The sequence below is a fragment of the Hypomesus transpacificus genome, chromosome 19 (genome assembly GCF_021917145.1).
Source record: "Hypomesus transpacificus isolate Combined female chromosome 19, fHypTra1, whole genome shotgun sequence".
Classification (NCBI taxonomy): domain Eukaryota; kingdom Metazoa; phylum Chordata; class Actinopteri; order Osmeriformes; family Osmeridae; genus Hypomesus; species Hypomesus transpacificus.
Window position 1 is genome coordinate 11,302,893 of NC_061078.1, and position 26,378 is coordinate 11,329,270.

Below are 26,378 nucleotides of genomic sequence, written 5' to 3' on the forward strand. Positions count from 1 at the left end.
CGGAATGGGACAGATCTACCCCCTACAATGAATTTAGATAGATTCATTCAGTAATGCACTAATTTATTTGTTTTCGTGTCCCTTTCACTATAATTAAACAATCTTAATTTACTTAAACACACGTAGGCCTATGATATATTCATTTAATTGACCTCTTGCCACATTCCATCGACAATCCCTTGATGGAAGCCTCGACTTAAATGAAAGTAGACGAGGACATCAAGTGGTAAAACGTTATATTGCATCTAACAGTCAACATCAGTATCAGACTTAATTGAAAAACAAAAGGATATAATACATTTATAACAGACCAAAAATCGAGACATCTGATTTATTGAATGACAATTACATTATTCAGAAATGTTTTTTAATATATTGCAGCCTTTTATCTTAAAACAATCTGTACAAAGAAATATTGACGGTATAAGAAAACATGGATTTTATTTTACAGCTTGAGTTTACAGTTTGAGTTTAGAGGCTGAGAGCTCCTTGTGCTTCTTCTTCTTGGAGGCCTGGTCCTTGGCTCCTTTGATCTGGCTCTTCACCTGGTCCTGCAACTGGGAAAAGAAGGCCTGGGAGGACCGGAGAGCTTTGTCCTTCCCCTCGTCCTGTACACACACACACGCACACATCAAACCGTATACATACTACAAATACTACTCCAAATGTATCAAACTTTATTCTATAAATGACCCAATTGTACAAATGCATTGTAAATGAACACTCACCTTCAGCAATGTTGCTTTGCCACCTTTGGTGAGTTTCTTCAGGTTTTCAGCCACCTCTGCCTTGGAGATCTTCCTGTTCTCCCCAGACTGGCTGGCCTCCTTCAGCTTCTGTTTCCTCTCCTTGTCCTTGATCTTCAGACGCTTCACCACCTTCTTCTTGCGTCTCTCTCGTTTCTTGTCTGTGGAGGTCTTCTCAGAGTCTCCCAGCATGTCTCCTGCCTTGTTCTTCTCCTGAGGAAGAGAGACAACAGTGATGCAACACGTGATCCAACTAAAACCACACACACACACCATGAACATACACAGAGACATGGGCTCACACACACCCACACAGGTTTCATCTCTTCATGGATCATTTTGAGCTCATGGTGACCCACCTTGACTTCCTCTGGTGCCAACAGGGTGGCATCGCTGGCACTGACAGGAGCCACCTCCTCCATAGTGATGGATGGCATGTTTGACACCACCTTCACCTCTGGTACAGGCTGAAGGACACACACACATTAGTACCACCATTCTATACAATCTAATGCAGCACTTTGAGGAGAAAATTCCACTCAATATCAGACACTCAGCTAAGTATCTCATAACCCTGACCTTTATCACACTTTTAGAAGTTAGATATAGTCAATAATAATAATCAGTACACCATCTATACAGGCCCTTCCAAATAAATATTTGATCCCACTGGATATTTACATATCCATTTTGAATCAAAACCACGATTGATCCTTTAAAAACTCACAGGCTTGGGTGTGAAGTGGAAGTTGGAGAGAGCGTCCAGCTTCAGGAACAGAGTGTCCATCAGTTTCTGGATCTCTACATGGGCCGGGCTCTCCTCCTCCTCTGTCTTGGTCTGTGGACAGGAAACTAACAACGTCAAAGATAGAACACCAACCACAAAATGGTATAGGGCAGTGGTCTTCAACCCTGGTCCTCAGGACCACACCTGATTCAAATGAATGGTCATAAACAGGCTTCTGCAGAGCTGGATAATGACCCATTGATCTGAAGCAGGTGTGTTGGAGCAGGGAAACATCTAAACAAGCAGAACAGGGGTGGCCCTGAGGACCGACCAGGGTTGGGAACCACTGGTATAGGGACATGTGTGTGTTGCTGTCATGGGCAGTGTTAATGTAAAGCTTGTCATTCAGAGTTGGGGGGGATGAAAAAAGTTGACGGCAAAGTGTCGTCATCATTAACTTTGAAGAGTTGGGGCAAAAAGGCAAACACGTTCATTATAACTGCATTGTTGGACACGACTGGACTCACCTGTGTCTTCTTGAGGTACTCTTGCTCGTAAACCTGGGCCAGACTCAGCTTGCTCTTCTCATGGTCCAGAGTCAGTCTCTTCTTGTACTCAAACACCTCCTCCTTGGGCTTCTCCTTCCGGACCACGTCGTCCCACACCTGAGACACGAGTCAGACGTTAGAGAGAAGCCACAGGGAAACCAGAGGACCAGGTACAGGGTGATACTGTGCATCACAACACATGGTTTGATTCTCAGTAGACTCTGCTCTGGTCTTGAAGGTCGTGAAAGGGCTTCTCAGTTCTAGACTGGGTGTCATAATAACAGTAACAATGTGTTAACATATTATCAAGAGTGTGTACTAGCCTTGTCTTTGATTCTCTGTTTGATGATGTCTTCTAGCTGTAGTGTGGTCTCTTCTGTGACAGCAGGAGCTGGAAGAAACAAGCAGGTACCCAACATGAAAAAACAAGCAGGTACCCAACATGAAGCGTGGCCGGGATTCGAAACGGCAACCTTCTGATTACTAGCCCGATTCCCTAACCTTTCAGCCACCTGACTCCCTCACTTTTTAACAAAGAAACAAACCCAGGTACAGGTGAGGCACACCTACGCCAAAAACGTCAACTTTATATAAAGAAATCTATACACAGAGTTCATTTGTTTGGCTCTCCTAGGCTCAAATCGATATATACAAAGAAACAGTTGAACACTGTGGATGTTCTCCCCTTACCCCTCCTGGAGGCCTGGTCGAACTCCACGTTCTCCTCCAGCATGCTGTTCTCTGGGCGGGTCTGGGCCGACACCTCTCCTGTCAGCTGCCAGGGCTTGTCTCCCAGAGCCGCCTTCTCCAGCTCATCAATCCTATCACTCATCTGGGAGAAGGATAGGGTGTCACACTTGATAATGACAATCGGGGTTAAACTACAGACTCTCTATCTTGATACAGAAGAGTAGGTTGTCAGGGACAACGTTTTGTACAGACCTTCTCTTGTCTCTTCTCAAAGGTCGACTTGGGCTCCGGATTCTCTGTTTTTTGAGCCTTTCCTCCGAATATGTCTTCCATGTCCTCTCCCTCACTCTCCTCCTCATCCTCAGGGAGATCAAAGGACACTTTCTTCAGCGCCTCCTTTGCCTGCCGCCCTTCTTCATCCTCCCCGTCCTCTATGAAGTCCCTGTAAAATCACAGCCACATGTCAGATGGTCAAAACCTGACAATGTCGGAGGAAATATGGAGGGACAAGAAAAGGATATCTAGCAACTTGTATTTTACTACCACAAAATCTGAGCCCTTACTCGTCCTCATTGTCCTCATCATCATAATCATCATCATCCTCTTCTTCTTCTTCCTCTCCCTCCTGCATGCCGTCCATGCTGTCCTCGTCTTCTGACATGTCATCTGTCTTGGCTGGTGCACCATCCACCGTGTCAAAGAAATCCTTGTACTTCAGATTCCTGGAGCTTTTGACCTACAATCAAATATAACAGTTATCATTTAAAAAGACCCAATACACTTTATATTACACATTTATTAGAAGCAGATGTATATTAACTCAAATAAAAACATAAAATATAATATTAGAATCGCAACCAGAACACATACCATGCTCTTTTTGTTGTGTTTCTTGGGGGGCAAGTTTTCAAAGTTCAGGTCCTCCTCCTCCTCGTCCCCAGAGGGTAGGTCCTGGAAGTAATCAACGTCCTCTTCCCCCACACCTTCCTTACCCTCCCGCTTGTCCATATCATCCAGGAAGGACTCCATCTCTGACAACTTGAAGAACCTGTCGTCCACCTCCGACGGAACACCCAGCTGTTTGGATGCTTTCTTCGCAGGCAGTTTCTTTTGTTGAACCTTTTTTTCCAAGGTGTCTACGTCAAAATTGACATCTGAGTCGTCGTCTGTAACATTCTCTGCATTGTCAGCCAACAGTGCTTTGGAACTTCCTGCATCTTCCTCATCTCCCATCCCCTCCTCCACCTCATCATCCTCCTCTTCCTGTACGATACTCAGCGTGTCATCAGAGACAGCCTGTTGGACTGCAGTCTCAAAGTGCTTAAGCACAGCAGAGTTCTGGAGTTCGAGCTCTTGCCATATCTGTTCTTCGTCGAAGTTCTCCACCACGAGCTGGTACAGCGGGCTGCCTCGGCAGTCCGCAGACTCCTGGCCCTTCTGCAGGTCATACAGGGCCTTAGTAAGAGAGGTAAACTCTGCTGCTGCAGCATCCTGAACACTGTTGAGACAAGAGCACACACAACACAGTTTAAAGCCGCAAGTATAGTAGACATACAAGGTAGAAGGCGAGTGATCTTTGGAGCTCGCAGTACCAAAAGTGTCTGCTGGCTGTAAGCTAACGTTCGCGAACACATTAGCAAGCTAAGCTACCAGCACCAAATACCCGATTACGCAAACAAGTCTTGTTCATTGCTGTAGCCATGAAGCTAAGCTACGACATGTCAACCTTACCTTAGAAATTGTTCTGGATGGATAGTGTTGATACTTAAGATGTTAGTACACCCATGCAACGTGTTGCCGACATCCCCGTTAGCCATCATTCTGTCTCACATGGAGACCTATGTGTATCGTGTAAATATGTCCCACCGGAAATACTTTTCATTGCTATATAGTTCCGGGTAGCGTCACACATTTCTTCGAAAATATGGCTGCGTCCGTGTTGAAGGTTGCAAGTAAGAGATCCACTTCTGTCTTCTAAGCTCTAATCTGTACATATTTTCTTTGGAAACCATACTTATGCCAATGTAACGGGCGAGTATAAACGTTAGTTAAGTACCTAAGGTAGCTAACAATACCAGGCGTTCTCCTGCTATTTTGACAGGAGCCATCCTCGAAGTCCCACACATGTACCTCTTTGTTTGCAACCTCTTATCTCATCGGTTGTTCCTCTTGCTTTATAATGTTCTCTTTATTTGACTGGCATCCTTGGCAGAGATGCTCAACTTGATTCAAGTTAAGTTGAATTGAGTAACCCAAAGAGCCCATAATAACAGTCGTCTCTAAGGTCTCCAAAGCTGCCAACAGCGTCCACTAGCGGCTGTTGTGACTAAACCATGTTATCAAGCAAACATAATCCCTCCATTCTCAAACAAAGCCTGTCTTAGCCTGCTCTGAGAACTGTGATAATAATCATTACATATATCTAAGATTGATCTGTAATAAATTAATCAGTGCATCTTCAGTTACAGGTCTTTCGAAGTGTGCCCGTCACACGTTGCCTTTGCTGAGAACCCACTCAACAACCACTCCACTCTGCCAAGGAGTCCCAGGGTCAGTATGGAAGCTAGGCAGATTGAACCACATAGCCATCGCTGTTCCTGACATGGAGAAAGCCACTGCCCTGTACAGGGATGTACTTGGGGCTCAGGTCAGTGACAAAGTGCCCCTGCCTGAGCATGGCGTCTACACCGTGTTTGTGGAGTTGGGGAACACCAAGCTGGAGCTGCTGCACCCTCTAGGAGAGAAGAGTCCCATTGCTGGCTTCCTTCAGAAGAACAAGGCTGGAGGAATGCATCACATTTGCATAGAGGTGATAGGTTATATGTTCCCTTCATCCCGACTTTCACTATTTTTCCTTGATCGTTTACTAATAAACCATGCATGTTCAGAAATAAATAACTCAATAATTTGTTGCTCACTCCACTTTGAAAGTAAATGAATGAAGTGGCACGTGATACAATGAGTGATTTATGAGTATAGTACTGGCAAATGTTACATTATGATTCATTTTCTTTGTCTTGTGTTCTAGGTGGATGACATAAATGCTGCCATTGTGCACCTGAAGGCCCAGAAGATCAGGACTCTCTCAGCAGAACCAAGGATAGGAGCTCACGGGAAACCAGTCATGTTCCTGCACCCTAAAGACTGTGACGGGGTACTGGTGGAGCTGGAACAAGCCTGAGTGTTCAAATAGCTATATTCAAACAACACATTTCAATAAAACAAGAGACTTTTTTATGAACATCAAATGGCCTGGAATTGTTAACTTTCAAACTGAAAGTTTGTCTATCTGTCTGTGTTGGTCCTGTGTAGGTGCAGAACACACTGTTTGGTTTCATCTGTTGCATGAGCACCTGTAGCTACTTCAGAGACTCTGTAGCTCTGGCTAGGAAATGAACTGTGCCATTTCACTTTCTGCAGTTTATATATGCTATTGATTGCTTTTGGTTTTGCATTATACAGTGAACATGGGTTTTCATGGAGAGATGTGGGACCTTGTATTGATTTAATCTTGATGATATTTTCTGGTGTTTTTTCTGCCGTAAACGTAGTTGTTTTTGTATGGCATCAAGATTTGCTCACCTCTGACTGTGTTCTGAATTAATGGTTTAATAGTGTTTTTGAGCTTGCTATAATCATATCTGTTTTTTTTAATTCTCACCCTCTACACGTTTCACAAATCCCAGTACAAATTAACAAATTTTTATAGTTGAGACAGATAAACAACTTACTGTAATAGTTCAATAAATCAATTTTCCACTGCCAAGACATCACTGGTCAGTTCCTGGTTGCCTGAGGATTTGGCTGAGGATGAAATCAGCGAACTGTGCCTTTAAAGAAAGAACAATATATCTGTCATGGTCCAGCATGGACTATTCCTCTGGTTTCACTTACTGCTCAGCACCTCCCACACCCCATTCTCTCTCTCTCTCTCTCTCTCTCTCTTTCTCTCTCTCTCTCACACACACACACACACCCACCTTAGTAGCAGACTCACAGAAGACCGCAGTGATGGACAGGCTCCCAGAGATGAGGAAAGACAGAGTAACGTTGGCAGGCAGCCGGCTCTCTGTTCTCTTGTGAGTGGATATAAGTGTGTGTGTGGGTATGTGTGTGTGGGTATGTGTGTGTACAGAGTCGTCCATGCCTGTCATCATCTATCAATCTATCTAGCAGTTTTCTATGTATCAGGTGCCCCATACTGAGTGTTAGTTTAAGAGACAACAGTGCCTTTCATTTAAGATGTGAGACTGGAGAGGAGGTAAAACAACTTAACACTGAACTTGAGACAGATTCTAAACGTTTCAAATAAAGCAAGTATGTTTGGCACAGATACTCATGAAAATATAAAAAATCCCACTCATCCTGACTATTCATAACACTTTCCAATTGCAAGACAGTGTTGAAAAGGATTCGAATGAATGTAAGAATCGTGTGAAATGTGTGTCTGACCTTGGACATTACTTTTTGACAACATTGTCGCCGTCCTTATTACCTTAAATTTCACTTTTTAGCTAGGCTACATTATGTCAATGCTGATCGCAATCACAACGATTAGGTGCGTTACCGTGATTTTGTCTTTCTAATGTATGTACAATTAAGTGTGGGAGGTGAGGAGGACATTTATTGATCAGCGTTTTCAGCAATTTCTGCTGTCAGTTGATGGATGCTCTGAAGCGCCGCCTTCTGTTTAAACAGGAGTCCCGCCCCTTTTCACTCCAAGTCTTCTGTTCCACGAGCAATGCCTCCGAATCCCAGGCAAAAATTCCTCCAGAAAGCAAAACGGGACGACTGTGTCTGAGACAGGAATACTAGCGAGTCGGATTTCAGAGAGACCTTATAAAAAGACAGGAATCTCACAATTTTCAAGGTGCGTGTGCGTAATGATGTATATACTATTGTACTCTGCAGCGGACAGCTAGTTTCACTTGAAAGCAGCTTGATGGCAAGGGTGTCAAATGACAGACAACACGGCAGAATTCCATGCAGGAAAATCCCGTCTGTTCCCTGAACGTCCTTGAGTGTGCATGAGCTGAAAGTTGACAAACAATCGGTCTGTGTAGTTGTGTAGTCTAATGCAGACTGGGGAACAATCCTTACGGTACTTGTTTGACAAACTTGGCATGGGCACATTGTTGCTAAACACGGTGTTTAAGGCTCTTGCGATACATCCAAAGTTGATACAATAGAACTCTGTTCATTGACCAAACAACCAATAGGGGGTGTTTTAGTTAAAGTTTAGAGTTATAATGAAACTAACTTAAACAAATGTTTCTTATGCATGTACAACAATGGATTCAGCATGCTTATTCACATTTCTAGCGTGCTCTGGTGTGGTGGCGTAAGTCTTTGTAGAATGAATGGAGTTGAAGTAGAGCAACATTATGAAACCAAATGTCTGCCACTGCCCAGACAGCAGACCGTTATGTTGCATTGATTGATTCTGTATATTGGTGATAGAGTAACACGGGTTTGTATATTCAGTTTTTTGGGGACACACACGTCGACTTCAAAGACGATTTGCAACGCCCCAGTAAAATGGTTATTCCTTGGTAATAACACGGGCGTTTGATTCTTTAGGATTAGGGGTAGGCTACTATTTAATATACTACATTTGTTGTCTGGCAAAGGCTACAATTTAGCATACCCTACTGTGGTGGAAGCCCATTTGCTTAAAGTACCCCTTTTTACCAACACATGATTGTGTGAAAACACTGCTGTCTATAAGTGTATAGGTGCTGGCAGGGTTATACACTCACGTCTGGCCCTGTTATCAATGTTTTGGGAGGAGAACTGGGTGGGTTTACAGCTGGGTGGAGACACAGACATACAGACACCCATGTCTACAGGAAAATAGATGGTGTGCTTTAAGACCTTGGGAGGGATCTCATCCAATCAGAACCACTGATCGGGTTTCTGGAATAACTAGAGAGAGTGTCTTCCTTTTCAGTGAGCAAGTTAAATGTGATGATGTGATTTGGGTTATCGTGAATGACCTCATAACATCATCTGAGCCCTTATACACGAAGCCCTTCGAAGACAAGATGGAAGCGTGTCCTAGGGTTTAACATGGTGTCTTTGGACCGAGTGACGTCCTTGCTGCTCACACTGCACATCATCACAGCAAATGTGTGGCTTTTGGCTCAGAGGTTTAGCCCATGTCCTCCAATTGGCTAAAGCACCATCTTCCGAGAGACAGATCTATTTTTCTTTTTTTCTTTTCTTTTTAACAAAAGTTGGACAGAAACTGTTAGTTGTCTGGTTGATCTTGTGCATTGCATAACAAGGGCACACACTCATTGGCTGACTCCAGAGAGTCCATATTAAAAGAAGGAGTCTTCCCATCGTTAAGGTGCCTGTGTGCAGTGTAGACCTACTGGATCTACTATTCATCGCCAAGGTGCAGTGTAGATCTACTATTCTTCCAGAATGGGCAGCCTGTTCTGGAATGATCAAAGTTCTGAAATCTCACATCTGGAAACTGAAGCCTTGCTGATGTCATCACTTCCCCCTTGTGTCTTCATCACTCACCTCCTTCTCTGTCATCTCTTTCTGTGTGCTTCTGTCCTCCTGTTTCCCTCTCTTCTCTCTGTCTTCTCCTTCTCTCCTCCTGTCTCCTTCTCACCATGTTGTGGGTGGAAACATACAATGGTCCACCAATGTCTTGGCTACTCTGACTCAGAACGTGTACCTGTGGAATAGATATGAACTACTCCAGTCGAACATTTCTGTAGTAATGTAGAATAGTCTCCTTCTCCTGTCCTGATGATTAACCCTCCTACACATCTGACCCACATCTGGGTCAAACCCCTCTTCTATCTCTAAGAGGTGCTGGGTCTGGCACAGGGCTATCCAGCCGATACAGTGGTCAGCAGGACAATCAGACAGACACGCTGGCATTATTAACATCTCAGCTGGGCACCTCTGTATCTCTTTTTCTTACACATATGCCATACACACTCACACCCACACACACATACACATGGATTAGCGAATGAGTCCTGAGTATTGTTGTCATGGCAACGCAGACTTTTCGGAAGGGGAAGAGACCCATCTGCTTGTGAGGGCGTGCAGACAGTGTGTGTGTGTGTGTGTGTCTGTGTGTGGTTGGCTATATGTAGCCTGAATCTTTGGCTTGGAGTAGAACTCCCCTTTGTCTTTTTTCCTGTGTGGAATATCAACATCCTCTTTTTTCTCTCCACCCTCTCGACTGCTACGCTGAGCTCAAATATAGCACATTGTATACTGTTAGTAGTTGAATGGTACCATGGTAGGCCATAGACATACCACCCTCTTAGTGAATTTTCGAGGATAAATACTGTCTGTTTATTTTGGTGCAATCAAGAAGAAATGGCACATAGCCTACATGCCACATTGACAGTGTACCTCCAGTCATTCTGGCTAAACACATTCCATTCTCCCACACCCAACCCTTATCCCTGTCAAGACTGTTTGCTCTTCTTTCAACCCCCCTCTCTTTTTTATATTTTCTCCCTCGTGTTCTCCCTTTTTCTCTTCCTCCACCCTCTTTCTTTCTTTCTCCCTCTTTCTCTCTCTCTTTTTCATTTTCGGGATTTAACTGCTGTCAACCAGGGCTCTGTCCATCTTTGACTGTCAGATACCACCAGAAAGGAAGAGTCAATCCAGTCTGGCCTCTCTTTTACCAACCTGTTCCTGATCTCTGTTGTCAATCAGGTCCTTCTAAATTCTGACCGTGGCTAATGTTAGTCATCATTTGAATTCATAGGTGATATCATTTCTGTGACAGTAACACACCATTGCAATGTAACATAATCTGTTTTAGTAGGGTTAGAGTTTCAGAAACAATGCTCCCTACATACACATTCCCCCTCTTCCACCACTCTCTCTCTCTCTCTCTCTCTCTCTCTCTCTCTCTCTCTCTCTCTCTCTCTCTCTCTCTCTCTCTCTCTCTCTCTCTCTCTCTCTCTTTCTCTCTCTCTCTCTCTCCCCCTCTCTCTCTCTCTCTCTCTCTCTCTCTCTCTCTCTCTCTCTCTCTCTCTCTCTCTCTCTCTCTCTCTCTCACACACATAGCACACACACACACTTGGAACAGAATGAAAGGGCTTTTCCACAACAGTTTTGTTTATTCACGTAGAAGCTGGGGCCAGAATCTAGTGGGATCTGCTCAGATCAGCATTGGAGATGAGAGGAGAAGGGTGAGGGTAAGGAGCAGAGAAGAGAGGAGGGGACAGGAGAGAGGAGGAGGTGAGGAGCAGAGAGGAGAAGAGGGGACAGGAGAGAGGAGGAGGTGAGGAGCAGAGAGGAGGAGGAGAGGGGACAGGAGAGAGGAGGGGAGGAGGAGCAGAGAGGAGGAGTGGAGGGGACAGGAGAGAGGAGGAGATGAGGAGCAGAGAGGAGGAGGGGAGGGGACAGGAGAGAGGAGGGGAGGAGGAGCAGAGAGGAGAAGAGGGGACAGGAGAGAGGAGGAGGTGAGGAGCAGAGAGGAGGAGTGGAGGGGACAGGAGAGAGGAAGGGAGGAGGAAGGTGAGGAGAAGAGCAGAGGGGAGGGGACAGGAGTGAAAAAGAGGGAAAGAAGAAAAGGAGAGGAGAGATGTACAAGGATAGAATATGAAACAATAGGAGAAGGGAGACATATCTGTTGGTTTATTCAGATGACAGGAATGTTCTGGCATCTCCAGGCTGGGCTGTTACAGCAGGGATCACAGGGCCAAGCAGGGAGCTGCACACTGGTTGACCCTGACTGCTGTGGCTATGGCCTCGGGCGCACACACACACACACACACACACACGCACACGCACACACATACACACACACACACACACAAACAGACACACACACTCACTCACACCAACCTGATGACAGGGACTGACTCTCCATGCCAGGGGCTTCATCACATGGGGTTAGCAGTGTTGCAGATTGAGACCTTGGTGCAGCAGCATTCGGTACTCATTTCATTCAGTTGCGACAAAATGGATGTGAATGCAGGGTTGTTTAGTTTAGTTTTTTTAGCTTTTTTAACTACACTTGGCAGTTAGTGTGTGTTTGGCTAAGGAGAGGAATGCCTTTGGTCTGGTAGTCTATCTGTCAATGGAGCTTCACTATCGGCCGATCTGGAGTGTTTGTCGATGCAAAAATCTTTTGTTTCTCTGTGTGTGTGCTGCGTTTACACGTGAGCTTGTCAGAGTAACTTATGTTGTGGTCTGAGGAAAATAGACTGGGAACTTTGTATAAGAACACAGGAAAGACTATCTGTGTGCGAATGCATGTCAGTGTTATCCACAGGAAGTGTCCGTAAGTCAGCATGTGACCTTCCTGCTAGGGCTGGACCGCTGGGTGACGTCAACGGTCTCTCCCTGGCCCTCTGTAAGCAGTTAGCCAGATGTAGCCATCCCAGCTACTACTGGTGACTGTGGTCTGTGTGTAAGAAGTGTGTGTGTATGTTTGTGTCGGTGTAATGTCTGCATGTGTCTGATTGAGGAGCTTATTGTACATGCCAGTCTTGTAAAGTGAACAATAAACCCAAGTTTAAAATACTGTATCAGTTTTCTGGTTGATTTGAAGAGATAATTCTCCTACCAGAAGCCAGTGCTACCACTGGCCTTGGTCTGATAATATGTGGTGTCTTAACATCGCCAAACAATACTGATATTATATGAGCCCATAAATGCTGGTAATGTCTTTTATGGGTGCTCTGCTTCCTTGGTGTGTGTGAGTGGAAAAGAGTCAGACTAGGAGAGATTTCGGGAAAGAGAGATAGATATCTAAGATAATGAAAATGATCAGAGAGATAGATATCTAAGATAATGAAAATGATCAGAGAGATAGATATCTAAGATAATGAAAATGATCAGAGAGATAGATATCTAAGATAATGAAAATGATCAGAGAGATAGATATCTAAGATAATGAAAATGATCAGAGAGATAGATATCTAAGATAATGAAAATGATCATTTTCTAATGTTATGAAGGAGGTGCAAAGCCCTATTTGGAACTTTTTGATTCTATAATTGTGTAGGCGTAGCTAATGGCCCAGTCCTCTGCCTGTTGAACCTTTCCTCTCCGCTCTGCTCCAGTGCTCAGAGAGGTTTAGGGGCTGGAATTGTTTGTGGAATTGCCCATTTCTCTTCCTCCGTTTTTGGCAGCAGGCGCGACAGTCAAATCTGTCCCCCTAGAAAAATCTGTCACATCGTCTGATGCTGTGGCCCCCTCGCCCCGCTCCATCCCTCAGCCCATTAGCTGACAGATTTACTGGGCTTTAACGCCCAATTACCCCCGCCTCAACACCAGAAAATCCTTACCCATGATGCCTTGTTAATAGGCCTGGACCCCTGTCCAAGTTACAACTCTGATTGTTGGAAATATCCAAACCGAGAGGTTCTCTAAGAGTCCTCGAATCAGCATCCTTTTCCTCTTTGGTGTGAAGGTGTCATATACTTACACCACTTTCTGTCTCTTTTGTTTTCCATCTCTCTCTCTCTAGGAGTGTGCGTGTATTAGTGTGCATAAGTGTGTGTGTGTGTGTGTTTGGGGGGTGAGGGGGGGGGGGCACAGCTCAGTCTTGGGCCTTCTGTCACCCTGTCGACCCAGGTCTGGACAGTTGGCCAGATGGCCTGGATAGATCACTTCAGTTACTAATGTGTGTTTGAGTGTGTGAGGCTGTAGGCTTTAGCTGATTAATGGCCATACAAACAACTTGTGTAAAGTAAGATCTCCTCTCCTTCCTCTCTTTCTTCCTGGTAGTCAAAGCCATGTTGTGGCTCTGACTAGTTGTGCATGGTGGGCCTGTATATCTCACCATGACCTGGCTGTCTCACCCTGGCCTGCCTGTCTCACCCTGACCTGCCTGTCTCACTCCAGCCTGCTTTTTCTTATCTCCTCAGCAGTTCTGCTGCATCCCTGTGTCTGTGCCATGGAACATCTGTACCAAATTGATTTACCTCTAGAGCTGGTAATTATGCTGAATTATGAATTCATTTGTTTCTGAGTCTTTGAAGCTTTCAGCCCTGTGGACCTGTTCCTGTTTTAGCTCAACTTGAGCAAAATCTGCCATCCAAACGTATTTACACCCCTCCATCCCTCCCTCTATTTATACCTCCAATCTATCCTTCCACCTCAATGGTCCTCCCTCTATTCTTCAGCTTCCCCAGCAGGCTTGAGAAACAAACAGTGACATTCTACACCTCCTTTCTCTTTCATCCCTCCATCCCTGCCTGGCTGAGCCTGTGCTCCTAAATAAATGAGGGCTATCTGATTCTGCAGCGCCTGCTAGCTGTCCTGGGATGGACATCTAGCTCGACAGAAATACGACCCTGAGCCGGAGCCGGAGCCATGTCACACTGAAACATATGCATCAGATGTGAACGGACGCACACACAGAATACATGTCATCACACAGTCTTGTGCACATATAATTAGCCAAGGTCTTGCTGTGCTGCTGAATACGCACTACTGTGCAGGTTGCACAGGACTGCGTTCTTGTGTGTATGGGTCTTTGTGTAAGTGTGTGTGTGTGTGTGTGTGTTTGTGTGTGTATTTAGAGAGATTGAAAATCTGATAGGAGAGAACTAGACACATTCCTATGTCTGCAGTTGTACTGTTTTAATTAGACCTAGTTTATACTCTGCTTGCTTGCCTGTGTGTTCGGTTGAAATTTCACTGCAGCTCTGCTCTCCTGTTGAGGTCTTTGATCTTGTTAAAGAGACCTTTAATGTGGCTGATAACAGGCTGTTAGTAGTTACAAGGACCTGAGTCATGGTTTTGTGTGTGTGTTAATGTGTGTGTATGTGTGCTAGTGTGTATTGTAGGTTTGTGTATTTGTCCTTGTGTGTGCGAGAGAGAGAGAGAGAGAGAGAGAGAGAGAGAGAGAGAGAGAGAGAGTATTAGTTTATTGCATTTTATTTATGAGTTAACTGTAATCTTTACATACCAACATTGCGCCCACAGCATGTGAGGGTACATGTCATACATAATGGAACTCCATACTGTAGCCCATGTCTAGAACTAGCGTGCAAGTCTTTTTCCATTTGTTCATCCTTCCCTCTGTCTGTAAATCCCACCCTTCCCTCTGTCTGTAAATGGCTCCCTCTCTCGTCTCCCTGTGTGTAAAGAAGCTCTGGGAGAACAGGCTGAGGAATGATGGGGGGAGAACCAAGGAAAAGAGCATTTCACACTTCCTGTCTGGCAGTTTAGCACCAGGGTTAGAATGTCATCCTCAACCTGCTAATCTACTGTCATCCTCAGCCACCTCCCACGGAGCGGAGTGGACGGGTCTTAGCATTTTTGTATACAGTATGTGTGTTCTGTTTAGTATGTGCATTCAAAAACAGGACAGCGTTTCATGTTTTATCGAGAGTGTGAATGGATGTACGTTTCTGTCCGCCGTGACAACAGGATGTGTTGGTGTGGGTGCGCGCGTGTGTGTGTACGCACGCACGTGTGTGTGTCCGGTGAGTCATAGTTCAGGAATGTTCAGTACTATTACACATGGCAGATAGAGACCCCCTCACCAGTCACTCAACACTAGGGCCCTCTGGGAAAATGAGTCTTTCTGCTTCAGAGACAGACAGTGTGCAGGAAACTATTGTAGATTCACTGTTAACATCGTGTAACCATAATAACAAGCTTTAAGAAAGGAATTTGTGATGAAAGGACATGTTGGGCTGTCTTTGGGTCTTGGGTAAGAGCAGGAAGATGGGCTTCTCAGTCAGCTGGGATTGACAGATACATATTAGAGCAGAGAAGTCGCAGGACTAGTCCATTCCTGGGTCTGGCAAACAACTTCAGCTGGCCTCCCCTGCTTTGTCCTGTGATCACCAGTACTACCAGTCATTACAGAGGGTGGGGGCCCAGTGTCACAAGCAGATGTCAGTCCAGAAACATTGGTGTTAGAATGTTGTAGTTTTTGTTGGCTTTTGTTTGCCTGTTTCCGATTAGCTTGTTAGCTTTTATTAAGTCGTGCTAGCTTGTGTTAACTTGTGGTATTTTATGTTAGCTTGTATTAGCTTGTGTTAACTTGTGTTAGTTGTTCCCTGTCCTCAGGCATTCCTGCTTACTCTCTCATATCTGCCCTCTGAACTCCTGAACGTTCCTCAAGCTGGGACTCTGCCCTCCAGAGAGGAGAAAGGAGCCGCAGGAGGAGGACAGAGGAGGAGAGGCTGACAGAGTTATGAGTCAGTCTAGTGCCTGTGTCTGGGACTAGGATGTGTGTGTGTGTGTGTGTGTGTTTGTGTGTGTTTGGGGTCTTTGGTGAGAAGAGTTGTGGCTCTGAGTTGTGGCTCTGTTTACGAATCTTTGGTATCTGTTTTTTCCTCTAATGCAAACCTTTGATGTTCACAAATGTATCTGATTTGCTTTCAAAAGTTGAAACTTTAAATTGAATCTGTCTTAAATGTAGGATGGATGCATATTCCAGATCATTAAACTTATAACAGACTTGATTTAAGAAGTATAACTCCATGGTTACACCAGATCCTAACAAATCTCCGTGGTTACACCAGGTCCTAATCAGTCTCCACGGTTACACCAGGGCCTAACCGGTCTCCATGGTTACACCAAGTACTAACCAGACTCGGTGGACTCGGTGCATTCCCGCCCAGCTGACTCATGCGGTTGGGGGAACCGTTCTAGAACCCAAGACCTGCCCCTGAGATACGATCCAGGCCTGGGTGCTCTCAGGAGAAGGAGGAGGGTTGTGGTCCAACCATGGTCCCCCTCCACCCCCGCTCCCCGACCTCAGAGAGCTCCAGACCTAAGAGCTGCTTCTCACTGAAAGGTTTTCAGTGTGTGATTGAGGAAATCCTGTGAAAGAGCTCTGCTACAATCAGCTCTCACCACATTCCCACACACTCCCTCCCCTTTCCTTGTACTTACTGTAGACATACAGCATCTCTCACACTGCTCCAACAACCATTTAACCCTGAGATGTCCTTTTCTGTGTGTGTTTTTATTTTCCAATTTTGGTTTACACCTGTGTCATCAAAATGTCAGACCCTACTGGGTCTCATGGTTGAAGCCAAGAGCTGTTAAGGGGAGAGGCATGCATACATATCTCTGTAGGCCTGTATGTATCCACACTTGTGTGTGTCTGTGTGTGTGTAACCCTGAATACACACCCACATGACTGTGTGTGTAACCCTGACTACAAACCCACATGACTTTGACGTCTAAGCAGGCCTTGACTCTACTGTAATCTTAGCCAGATAAGCAGTCCTGAGTTCTGGGTGTGCATAGAGGGAGACAGAGCCTTACTTGACTGTGGGCCTGGCCCTCTGTGGAGTTTGTGTGTACATGTGTGCGTGTGTGAGCCGCGTGAATCTGACGGGGAGAAAGAGAATCCCGGGAGAAGGAGAGGTGGAGGGATGTCAGAAGTAAAGGATGAGACAATTAAAGGGGAAAGCAGTTTGTGAAGGGACGGATGGATGATGCGTGTCGGGAGATGGGCAAAATGACACGCGTCGCTCAGAACTCTCGGGGCTTCTCTCCCTCCTGGCTCGCTGCTGCTTGATTGCCGTTGGGTGTGTTTGTGGCCCAGCCCAGGCCGAGCACAAGGACGGAGGACAGATGTGCCTGTCAATGAGTTTATTATCCAATAGGGGAGCGAGGGGGCAGTTTATGAGCTTGGGAGGGATGGCAGGAGAGAGGGAGAAGGAAGGGAGCGGGGGGGGGGGGGGACAAAGGGGAATGGTAAGGGACAGAGAGATAGAGAGACAGAGAGAGATTTCCAAACACCATTTGGTGTAATACTGGGAATACAGTGAAGTTTAAATGAAAAGACAGGAGGAAAGATAGTGTGTGTGTGTGAGAGAGGGATTAGTCATATTCAAACAAGTGGATTCCTGGTAGGCATGTTGCTCTCACATGAAGGGAAGGGTGGGGAGAAGGTGCATCGTGAGTGTGTGTGTTTGTCTGGGCATGTGTGTACGTATGTGTGTGTACTTGCATCTGAGTGAGTAAATGATTTAGAGCTTGAGAAAGAGAGACTCTTTGTGTGTGTGTGTGTGTGTATGTGTGTGTGTGTGTGTGTGTGTGTGTGTGTGAGAGAGAGATATTGATGTGCTCTGTCGAGCATGCCTGTTCTTGCACATGTGGTTTGTGAATAGATGAGCAGGAGTTCTGTTCATGCAGCAGCGCTGTAGCATCCCAGTACCCTGTTCACTGATTGACTCATTAATACTGAGGTGAATGGTAGCCTGGAGGAACCTGGAGGGAGTTACTATCTCTTTATCTCTTTACCAGTTTTGACTGGCCAATAAAAACGTTTAGAAATCTAGAAATATCTCTCTCTCACTCTCTTTGACTATATCACTGTCTCTCTCTTTCTCCTTCTCCCTCACACACACACACACACACACACAAACACACACACCACCATCTTTCTCCAGCATGGCATGGGCTTGTGTTCCTTCTTGCCAGGGTCTGTTTCACGGGTCACATGATCTGTGCTATTTCCCTCCGCTGGTGTCGATCCCGAGAACAGAGCTGGCCAGAACTCAGGTTCTGGGGCGACTGGTGCCAAACATGCTCCATTTGATCTCAGCAGAGGGGTAAAACTGTCACGTCATCTATTAATGATACAGTAGAAACTCAGACTACAAACACACACACATTGTCCAAGGTCCTGGAAGTGATAGAACATGGTGTTGAAATTAAGACAGCTTCTGTGTTTCCTCATGACGGTCCTGTTGCCACTGGCTGCAGTGACTCACACATTCATTCACACATTCCTACATGTTTAGGTAAACCTGGTCCTCACGCATGCCACATCTTTCTGTCTCCCCCTCCCTTTCCATCTCTTGTCCTATTCAACAGCTTCTCCTTTTCTCTACCAATGGGACTGAGAGTAAATCACTTGGGTTGTTGTGTGGATGTGTGCGTGTTTGTGTGCTTGTACACACGGCTGATGGTAGGCCGACTTGGCAGTAAATCAGCCAGCCAGCCAGCTTGCGTGTTTTTATCACCAGAGGGGAAACCTCTGCCATCTGCTGCTCTCAGAAACTCTCATCTCCTCCTCTCCTCCTTCACTCGCCCTCCCACTCCCCTCTTCTCCTCCCTCACTTCCCTCCCACCTCCCCACCTCCCTCATCTCCAGTCTTCCATCAGGAGATATCCAGGTTATTGGTGTCATAGACAAATGTGTTCTCAGTAACCTCTTTTGCAGTAGTACAGTTTCCAGTGAAAGGACTGTGGTCTTAATGGTGACTGGGCGTGTGTGTGTTCTATTTCGGGATGTTCCCAGGGTTGTGCCAGCTGTCCAGAGGATTTCTGTCCTATGAACAGTGACAGGATGATACAGTGATACACTGTAGAGGACAGGGCATAGAGAGCCAGGAGAAAGGACAAAGAGACAGAGAGGTAGAGAGGGGCAGGAATAGAAGGGGACAACTCTGATAACTGGTGGAATTGGAAGACGGCTTGTGCCTGTAGGCTCATAGAGCCCAGCGGCATGATGCTGTGCCATTAGCTTTAGCGAGATTAGCATCAGAGTTAATTAACACTCATCTCTTTAATCATGCACGTTTGCCTGCAGGGCAGCACTGCAAATTGCCTCACTACTGCCCCCTCGTGTTAGCCTGAAGTGAGACTGTGGATGAGCCACGGTCTCTCTACTGGGTCATCTGAAAAGTGTGGGCCAATGTGTGTCACACACGCACACACACACACACACACACACATACACACACACACATAAACGTTAACTTGACTATCCTTTGTTGCAGCTTACCAGCTGTGCAGTCCTGTGCCTCTCACTTCCTCTCCATAGGAGTGCGACCCCAGAGTGGCCCTTACCTGACCCCTGACCCTTGACCCCTGGCCCCTGTCCTGCTGGTCAGACCCTGTCTTTGTCCCCCTCTGTCAGTTGCGGAGGCTGGACTAGCCTAGGGCAGGGGCCTTCTCCTCCCTCTCAATGTAGTGGATAGAAGAAGACCTAGATACCAGCTGGGAATGTAGGCCACATTCGTTTCTCACCAGAGGAATGAACTGGCAATGACAAATGTTCATCTCAGCCTGTTCCTGCATACTCTAACCCAAACGGGAGGGGGGATGAGGAAAGAGGGGTGGAGGGGTGGATGGAGAACGTTCCCTTGGCTCATGATCCCAATACCCTTCCTGTGATCATGTGACCAATTCCGACCAGAGCCAAACATTACCTCATTTCCTGGTGCAGGTGTTGCTGGGCCCGCGAGAGCAACCGTAGAGAACAACCACGTAGAGTATCGCCTCCCATACCTCAGTGTATATTATCCTGGTAAAATAGAGCACTGTGCTGCTCTGGCAGAGAGAACCCCTGCAGGAAATGTTCCGGGCAGGGATCAAACCCAGGCCTCAGCCTGTGTGGTACACACTCATAACCCGTAAGCCCCCGAGCCTGTCTGGTTCTGACAAGATTCTCCGTCTGTCGTTGTTGGAGGTCCTGCATGCAGGGTGTCCTGGCTCGGCTGCCCAGCCGCGGCTCCTTCAGATGGGCTTGGTTAGCGGAGAGAGCCTTCTGGAAGAATCCATCTTATTTATAGAAGCGTTTAATTCTGGGGTCGCTGACGCATGGGGCCACGGCCTAGGAGAGGATTGTATTGACAGGCAAAGAGCTCCCAGACGGAGACAAGCTGCTTTAGTGTTCCTCATCCTCTTTCTCAGTCGGTCATCTCTTAGACTATATGGTTTATCTGTCCTAGTTTAGAAACACACTGTCTGTTTTCACTCTGTTCCACGTTTGTTCGTAGCGTTGGCTAAATAGAGTGTTTCTAAGTGTGTATGTTTAGTGTGTGTATATGCGGACAGCCAGTGACTGGTATGAGTGTGCGTGTTCATTATCCACTCCAATTCCTTGTTCACATATTCCCTCGGATTCTGTCTTTCGTCTCTTAGTTGTTCTTCTTTGTTCCTTTCTTTACCCTCGTCCTTCCACATGCTCCCTTACTTTTTGGTCTTGCTGTTTCCCTCCTAGTCATTCTGCCATGTCTCTGTTCTCACGCTCCCACTCTCCCTACCTTCTTGTCAGCCCCTGATGAGGGTCAGATTACACACTTAACCAGAACCATGTACTCTGCTGTACCCCCCAGCCTGACATTCTCCTTCTTCCTCTCTCTCTCTCTCTCTCTCTCTCTCTCTCTCTCTCTCTCTCTCTCTCTCTCTCTCTCTCTCTCTCTCTCTCTCTCTCTCTCTCTCTCTCTCTCTCTCTCTCTCTCTCTCTCTCTCTCTCTCTCTCTCTCTCTCTGTCCACCTCCCCTTTCTTCATCATGTTCTACTTTCACCTCTCTGTTTCCCTCCCTCCCTCCATCTCTCCATGCTTTCCCTTCCCCCTGCTTCCCATCTTTAATCACCCCCCCCCTCCTTCTCTCTGTCTCCCCAGTTCCAGGTCTGGTTTCTACTGTGTCTGACCCTGTTTCAGCTCAGGTTACTGTCTGGTCGTCCCCTCATCTTCTCTCTCTCTCATCCCTTCATTCTCTCCTTCTCTGGAGCTTCTTATTCTCCTTGAGATTGTGTGTGTGTGTGTGAGTGTGAGTGTGAGTGTGAGTGTGAGTGTGAGTGTGAGTGTGAGTGTGAGTGTGTGTGTGTGAGTGTGACTGTGTGTGTGTGTGTGTGAGTGTGTGCGTGTGTGTGTGCGTGTGTGGGTGAGTGTGTGAGTCTGTGTGAGTGTGTGTGTGTGTGTGTGTGTGTGTGAGTGTGTGTGTGTGTGTGTGTGTGTGTGTGTGTGTGTAGAGGACAGCAGCCACTGTCTGTGGTCCAGATGGGATCCTTTGTTGCTTAAAATGTTTATTGATGTTTGTTTGTATTGATGGTTATGTGTGTGTTTAAATGTGCGTGAGTTTGTGTGTATGTCTGTTTCATTTGAAGATACGTTCTTGTTTGAATTATACTGAAAAGGGCTTTCCCTGAAGCAGGGGAAAGTAATTAAACTGGAGGTCAGTCATGCATGGGTTCTATTAAACCACACATACATACCACACACACTCAAAAAGACACACACACTCACACAGTATATTGGTCTGCTTTTGCTGTGTGAGTGCTTCTAGATTTCCTGGTTGCCATGGTGTCAGACTGAGGTGTGAATGGACGTGCTTCAGGTCATTAGGTTTACGCAGTTGTCATGGTATTGGTAGATGCCTCACTCATAATTGGCTTGTTTAAGTTCCATCAGAATGTGGGAGGGCTTGGTAATCTCATCCATGTGACTGCTCCTCTCCAGGCTGCTGGGGCTGGTCCTGGATCAGGGTTGAGATAAAGGTCCCAACTGGACTCAGCCCGACCAGACTGAAATCAGACCAGTTGATAAGAACTGAGCAGACCGCTGTACAGCATAGCAGTAACTAGTTACTCATTGAGGCCATAGTGTCTAGGTCATGTTAATGAAAGAGGAATGGGTGGATAGCTGAATAAAGGTAGAGAAGAGGTAGAGAAAACAACGAGTGGAGGACTGATGAAGGATGATTTGTTTAGACTCTAACTGTTGTTGTTGTTGTTGTGTGTTTGTTTAGGGAGCAGGTCTACAGAGGAGGGCCATGCAGTCCTGAGAGCAGACCCTCTCTCAGATCCCCCCTCTTTCCCCTGATCTTCATCCTCCTCTTCATCGTCCTCGGCCTCACCATCGGCTCAGTCATGAACCACACCCCCAGCCCCCACCTGTCCGAGGCCTCCAAGTCGGGGGGTTCAGGCCTGCTGTGTGGCCTGGGACTGGGCCCTGACCGGGGGGTCCGTTCCCCAGACAGCCTGACCCACACCCCCAGCCCCACGGGGGGCACCCCCAGCTCCAGCCCCCCCCTGCTGCTGTCCCCGGGGCTGGGCCTGGGCCTGGGGGAGGCGGGGGGAGACTGGGAGAGCAGAGAGGAGCTGAGGCTGAGGGAGCTGGAGGAGGCCAGGGCTAGGGCGGCCCAGATGGAGAAGACCATGAGGTGGTGGTCGGACTGCACCGCTAACTGGAGGGAGAAGTGGAGCAAGGTGAGGATGATAAAGATGATGATGGGGGTGGTGGAGATGATGATGATGATGATGATGATGATGATGGAAATGATGGTGGTGATGATGATGAGGAGTAGGATGATGATGATGATGATGATGATGATAGAGGATGATGATGATGATGATAGAGGATGATGATGATGATGATGATGATGATAGAGGATGATGATGATGATGATGATGATAGAGATGATGATGATGATGATGATGATGATGATGATAGAGGATGATGATGATGATGATGATAGAGGATGATGATGATGATGATGATGATGATAGAGGATGATGATGATGATGATGATAGAGGATGATGATGATGATGATGATAGAGGATGATGATGATGATGATGATGATGATGATAGAGGATGATGATGATGATGATGATGATGATAGAGGATGATGATGATGATGATGATAGAGGATGATGATGATGATGATGATGATGATGATAGAGGATGATGATGATGATGATGATGATAATGATAGAGGATGATGATAGAGGATGATGATGATAGAGGATGAGGTGAAATAGGAGGATGGCGATAATGAGGCTGATGAAGAGAATGACGATGGGGAGGCTGGGGACACCACGTAGCGGGGTACAGGGCGCAGCGTCTCCCTGCTAAACAGAAGGCTCAATAGCCATCACCCTCAGCTCCTCCTCCTCATCACCACCTGCTCCTCGTACAGGAGAATCCCGTTCCCCTCTGGTGACAGACACTGTTGACACCCCGAGTTTGTCCCGCCCTCAGGTGCGTTCGGAGCGCAACCGTGCCCGTGACGAGGTGCGCCAGCTCCGCCAGCGGCTGGACGCCATGACCAAGGAGCTGACGGGCGCACGGCGAGAGCGACAGGAACTGGCCTCCGAGAACGAGACCCTCCGACAGGACGCGCTGCGTCTCCGTGCCGACCAGTCCGCCTCTTCCACCTCCCCCTCCCACGCCCTCCCCGTGCCCTCTTCAAACCCGCCTTCCCCGTCCTCCTCTTCCTCACAGCCCGCTGCGGACAGTATGCCGGACAGGGTGGGGCTTACGGAGGGGGAGGGGCCTGGCAGGGTGGGGGAGGGGCCTGGCTCGCCGGAACAGGAGCCAGTGAGAGACGTGGGGACAGACAAACTAGACAGACAAAAGGTGGGTCACATTCTAGAACCACAGAACCTACAACACACACCTCTCCGAGTTTCTCTGACAGAGCTTCCTGGATCAGAATCTGTCACAAATTAAACCAAATCCCAGCTACTGGACTGGGCTAAACTTTGTTCTTGTAGATGAAAGTGGTGCAGATCCAGCAGTGCTAGCCAGGTCACATGACTTCAAAAGAACAAATTCACTTACTAGTGTTTCATCATCTAAATGAAAATCTCTCTCTGTCCTTCACACATTTTCTCTCTGACACACACACACACACACACACACACATTACATCATGTCGATGTGAGCCCAGCAGGTGTGGTTCCCTGCAGAGCCTAGAACTGTGTCACACTGAGGTCTCTTAACTGGAGGGAACAAAACAGAAGAGAAAAGCAGAGAAGAGAATAAAACGGAATAGAGACTAGCTACTCTGGAGGGGATTTGGTCCTAAAATAGAATCCCTTCACACACACACACACACGCACACGCACACGCACACACACACACACACACAGTACATATCATGGTCTGCCCCTGGGGTCTCCCAGACAGATAGTTCTGCAGTGCTACAGCTACTGAATCCCCACAGCAGAGACCTGGTAGAGATATAAAGACTCCAGATCAAGAATCAGGTCCAGAGTCTAGATCCAGGTGCAGGTCTAGAGACTCCAGATCTAGAAGAAGGTCCAGAAACTTGAGATCCAGATTCGGGTCCAGAGTGGAACACAATTTAGATTCATGTTTCTGTTTTTAGGATGGGTGTGTCTCCTGTGCTTCCTGGCAAGGAGCTCTCACTGCTTAGTTGTATTCTCTTGCACACACACACACACACACATCCACACACACACACACATCCACACACACACACACACACACACACCGCTAACCAATGCTGCAAAGGTTTGGCTGAAGCAGCAGTGAATACAGATCAGTGTCATTACCAATCAGATTTGACCTTCACCTAGTGGGGGCTGTGGTTTCCATGGTAACACACACCCCATTGCATACACCGCTCAGGAGTGTAACCAGGAGGGCTACCCTGCGGGCATGGGTAATTATGGTGATAACTTCTCAGTTTCTCTCGTCCAGGAGCCAAAGAGAACATGGAAAATAATGACGAACTAACCTGGAGGAGCAGACACACACTCACACACACACCCACTGCAGACCTCCCCTCAGACGGCCATGTGTAGTAAATCAGGTTAGATAAACAGTGCTGTGACCTGGACAGGAGGGGCCGCTCTCCGACATCCATTTCCTGTTCCTGCATTGTTCCTCTCAGCCTCAGACACGCTCTGAGTGCTTCCACATGTGGCTCAGCCTGGGCTCAGTATGGAGATGCAGCCAGCATGCAGTGCTGTAAAAAGCCTCTGGCGCCATCTGCTGGTGGGAGTGAACAGCTGCAGTATTCATGTGCTTTTTTTCAACTCTGACCTAACATCATGCAACCTCTCTCTCTGTACTCCCCCCCCCCCCCCCACACACACACACATATGTCTCCCTTTTCCCCCTTCCCACCTGCTCTCCTCCCCCCTCCTACTCTTCTTGTCCCCCTCCCCCCCCCCCCCCTTCCTCCTCTCCAGGATTTGGAGTTGTTAGAGTCAGTGTTGCGGTCCAAGGGGGAGGGTCCAGACTCGTGGGACGCCCGCAGCGCCAACAGCCTGCGCTCGCCGCTGAGTCGTCAGGACCGGAGTCGTCTGCTCTGGGACGACATCAGCACGCTGGAGGAAGACTCCGGCAAGCTCAACGCTCTTCAGCTACGCCTCGACGAGTCACAGAAGGTCCTGCTGAAGGAGCGAGAGTAAGGGGTGGCGAGAGAAAAAGAGAGAAAGTTGAAAAAAGAAAGGGTGGGAGAGACTGGAAGATGCAGTTTGTGTTTGAGAATGTTGTCGTTACCTGTTGGACTCTCGCCATGCCCTCAAAGTAACCCATACCCCAATCTCTCTCTTTCTCTCCCCCTCACTCCCTCTCTCCAGAGATAAACATGCCCTCATTAAGAACATAGAGAAGCTGGAGGCAGAGCTGAGCCAGTGGAAGCTCAAATATGAAGAGCTAAACAAGACCAAGCAGGAGACCCTTAAACAGGCAAGGCTTGGATGTTTCTCTTTGCCTCTCTATACCTCTCTATCCTCCCCTACACCCCTTCAAACCCCTCTATACTCCTATACATCCATTTCATTCTCCTCTATAACCCTCTAAACCCCTCCGTACTCCTTTCTACCTCTCTGTCCGCCTCTCGCCCGGCTCCCGTAGAGGGTGTAGTAGCAGGAGTCAGGCTCTAGGTGGAGCTCTGAGATCAGCCAGCAGACAGACAGGCACGCTTGGCCCACGCTCGTGCAGGGCTGGTCTGTCTGTCTGTGGAGGCCGGGGGAGAAACACCCTGAATGGGACTGAGGGGCACAAGAGAGGGGCTGCCGAGCGGAGGGGGCGAGAGCCAGGGCAATGACGGGGTGATAGAGGGGGGAGATAAGATGGATGGAGAGCGATCAGTGATGACTGTTTAATGAAACGAGGAGTGAAGTGAAGGGCAGCAGGGCAGGTGAATCCGAAATGAGTTGAAGTTAAAGTATCTGAGGTTGAGCTGGGACAAGGTGGCCC

General features: G+C 47.2%; 3 protein-coding genes across 3 annotated transcripts in view; 2 read left to right on the plus strand and 1 right to left on the minus strand.

Moving 5' to 3' along the window:
- Positions 1-201: 201 nt before the first annotated feature.
- Positions 202-4,960, minus strand: mphosph10 (M-phase phosphoprotein 10 (U3 small nucleolar ribonucleoprotein)). The gene is made up of 11 exons (XM_047042546.1): positions 4,443-4,960; positions 3,582-4,209; positions 3,275-3,447; positions 2,964-3,153; positions 2,712-2,853; positions 2,345-2,412; positions 2,001-2,138; positions 1,474-1,584; positions 1,106-1,213; positions 729-959; positions 202-608 (listed from the first exon to the last, which is right to left on the minus strand). The coding sequence occupies exons 1-11, from the start codon at positions 4,529-4,531 to the stop codon at positions 459-461; spliced, it is 2,028 nt and encodes a 675-aa protein (XP_046898502.1). The 5' UTR covers positions 4,532-4,960; the 3' UTR covers positions 202-458.
- Positions 4,583-6,479, plus strand: mcee (methylmalonyl CoA epimerase). Its single transcript, XM_047042547.1, has 3 exons — positions 4,583-4,663; positions 5,174-5,520; positions 5,740-6,479. The coding sequence occupies exons 1-3, from the start codon at positions 4,636-4,638 to the stop codon at positions 5,890-5,892; spliced, it is 528 nt and encodes a 175-aa protein (XP_046898503.1). The 5' UTR covers positions 4,583-4,635; the 3' UTR covers positions 5,893-6,479.
- A 954-nt stretch (positions 6,480-7,433) lies between these two features.
- Positions 7,434-26,378, plus strand: part of ccdc102a (coiled-coil domain containing 102A) — a 33,737-nt gene continuing 14,792 nt past the window's right edge. The window contains exons 1-5 of the mRNA XM_047042504.1: positions 7,434-7,581; positions 22,169-22,628; positions 23,403-23,780; positions 25,364-25,581; positions 25,757-25,865. Coding sequence (XP_046898460.1) covers positions 22,290-22,628; positions 23,403-23,780; positions 25,364-25,581; positions 25,757-25,865 — 1,044 coding nt within the window. The 5' untranslated portion in view covers positions 7,434-7,581; positions 22,169-22,289. The remainder of the gene's footprint in view (positions 7,582-22,168; positions 22,629-23,402; positions 23,781-25,363; positions 25,582-25,756; positions 25,866-26,378) is intronic.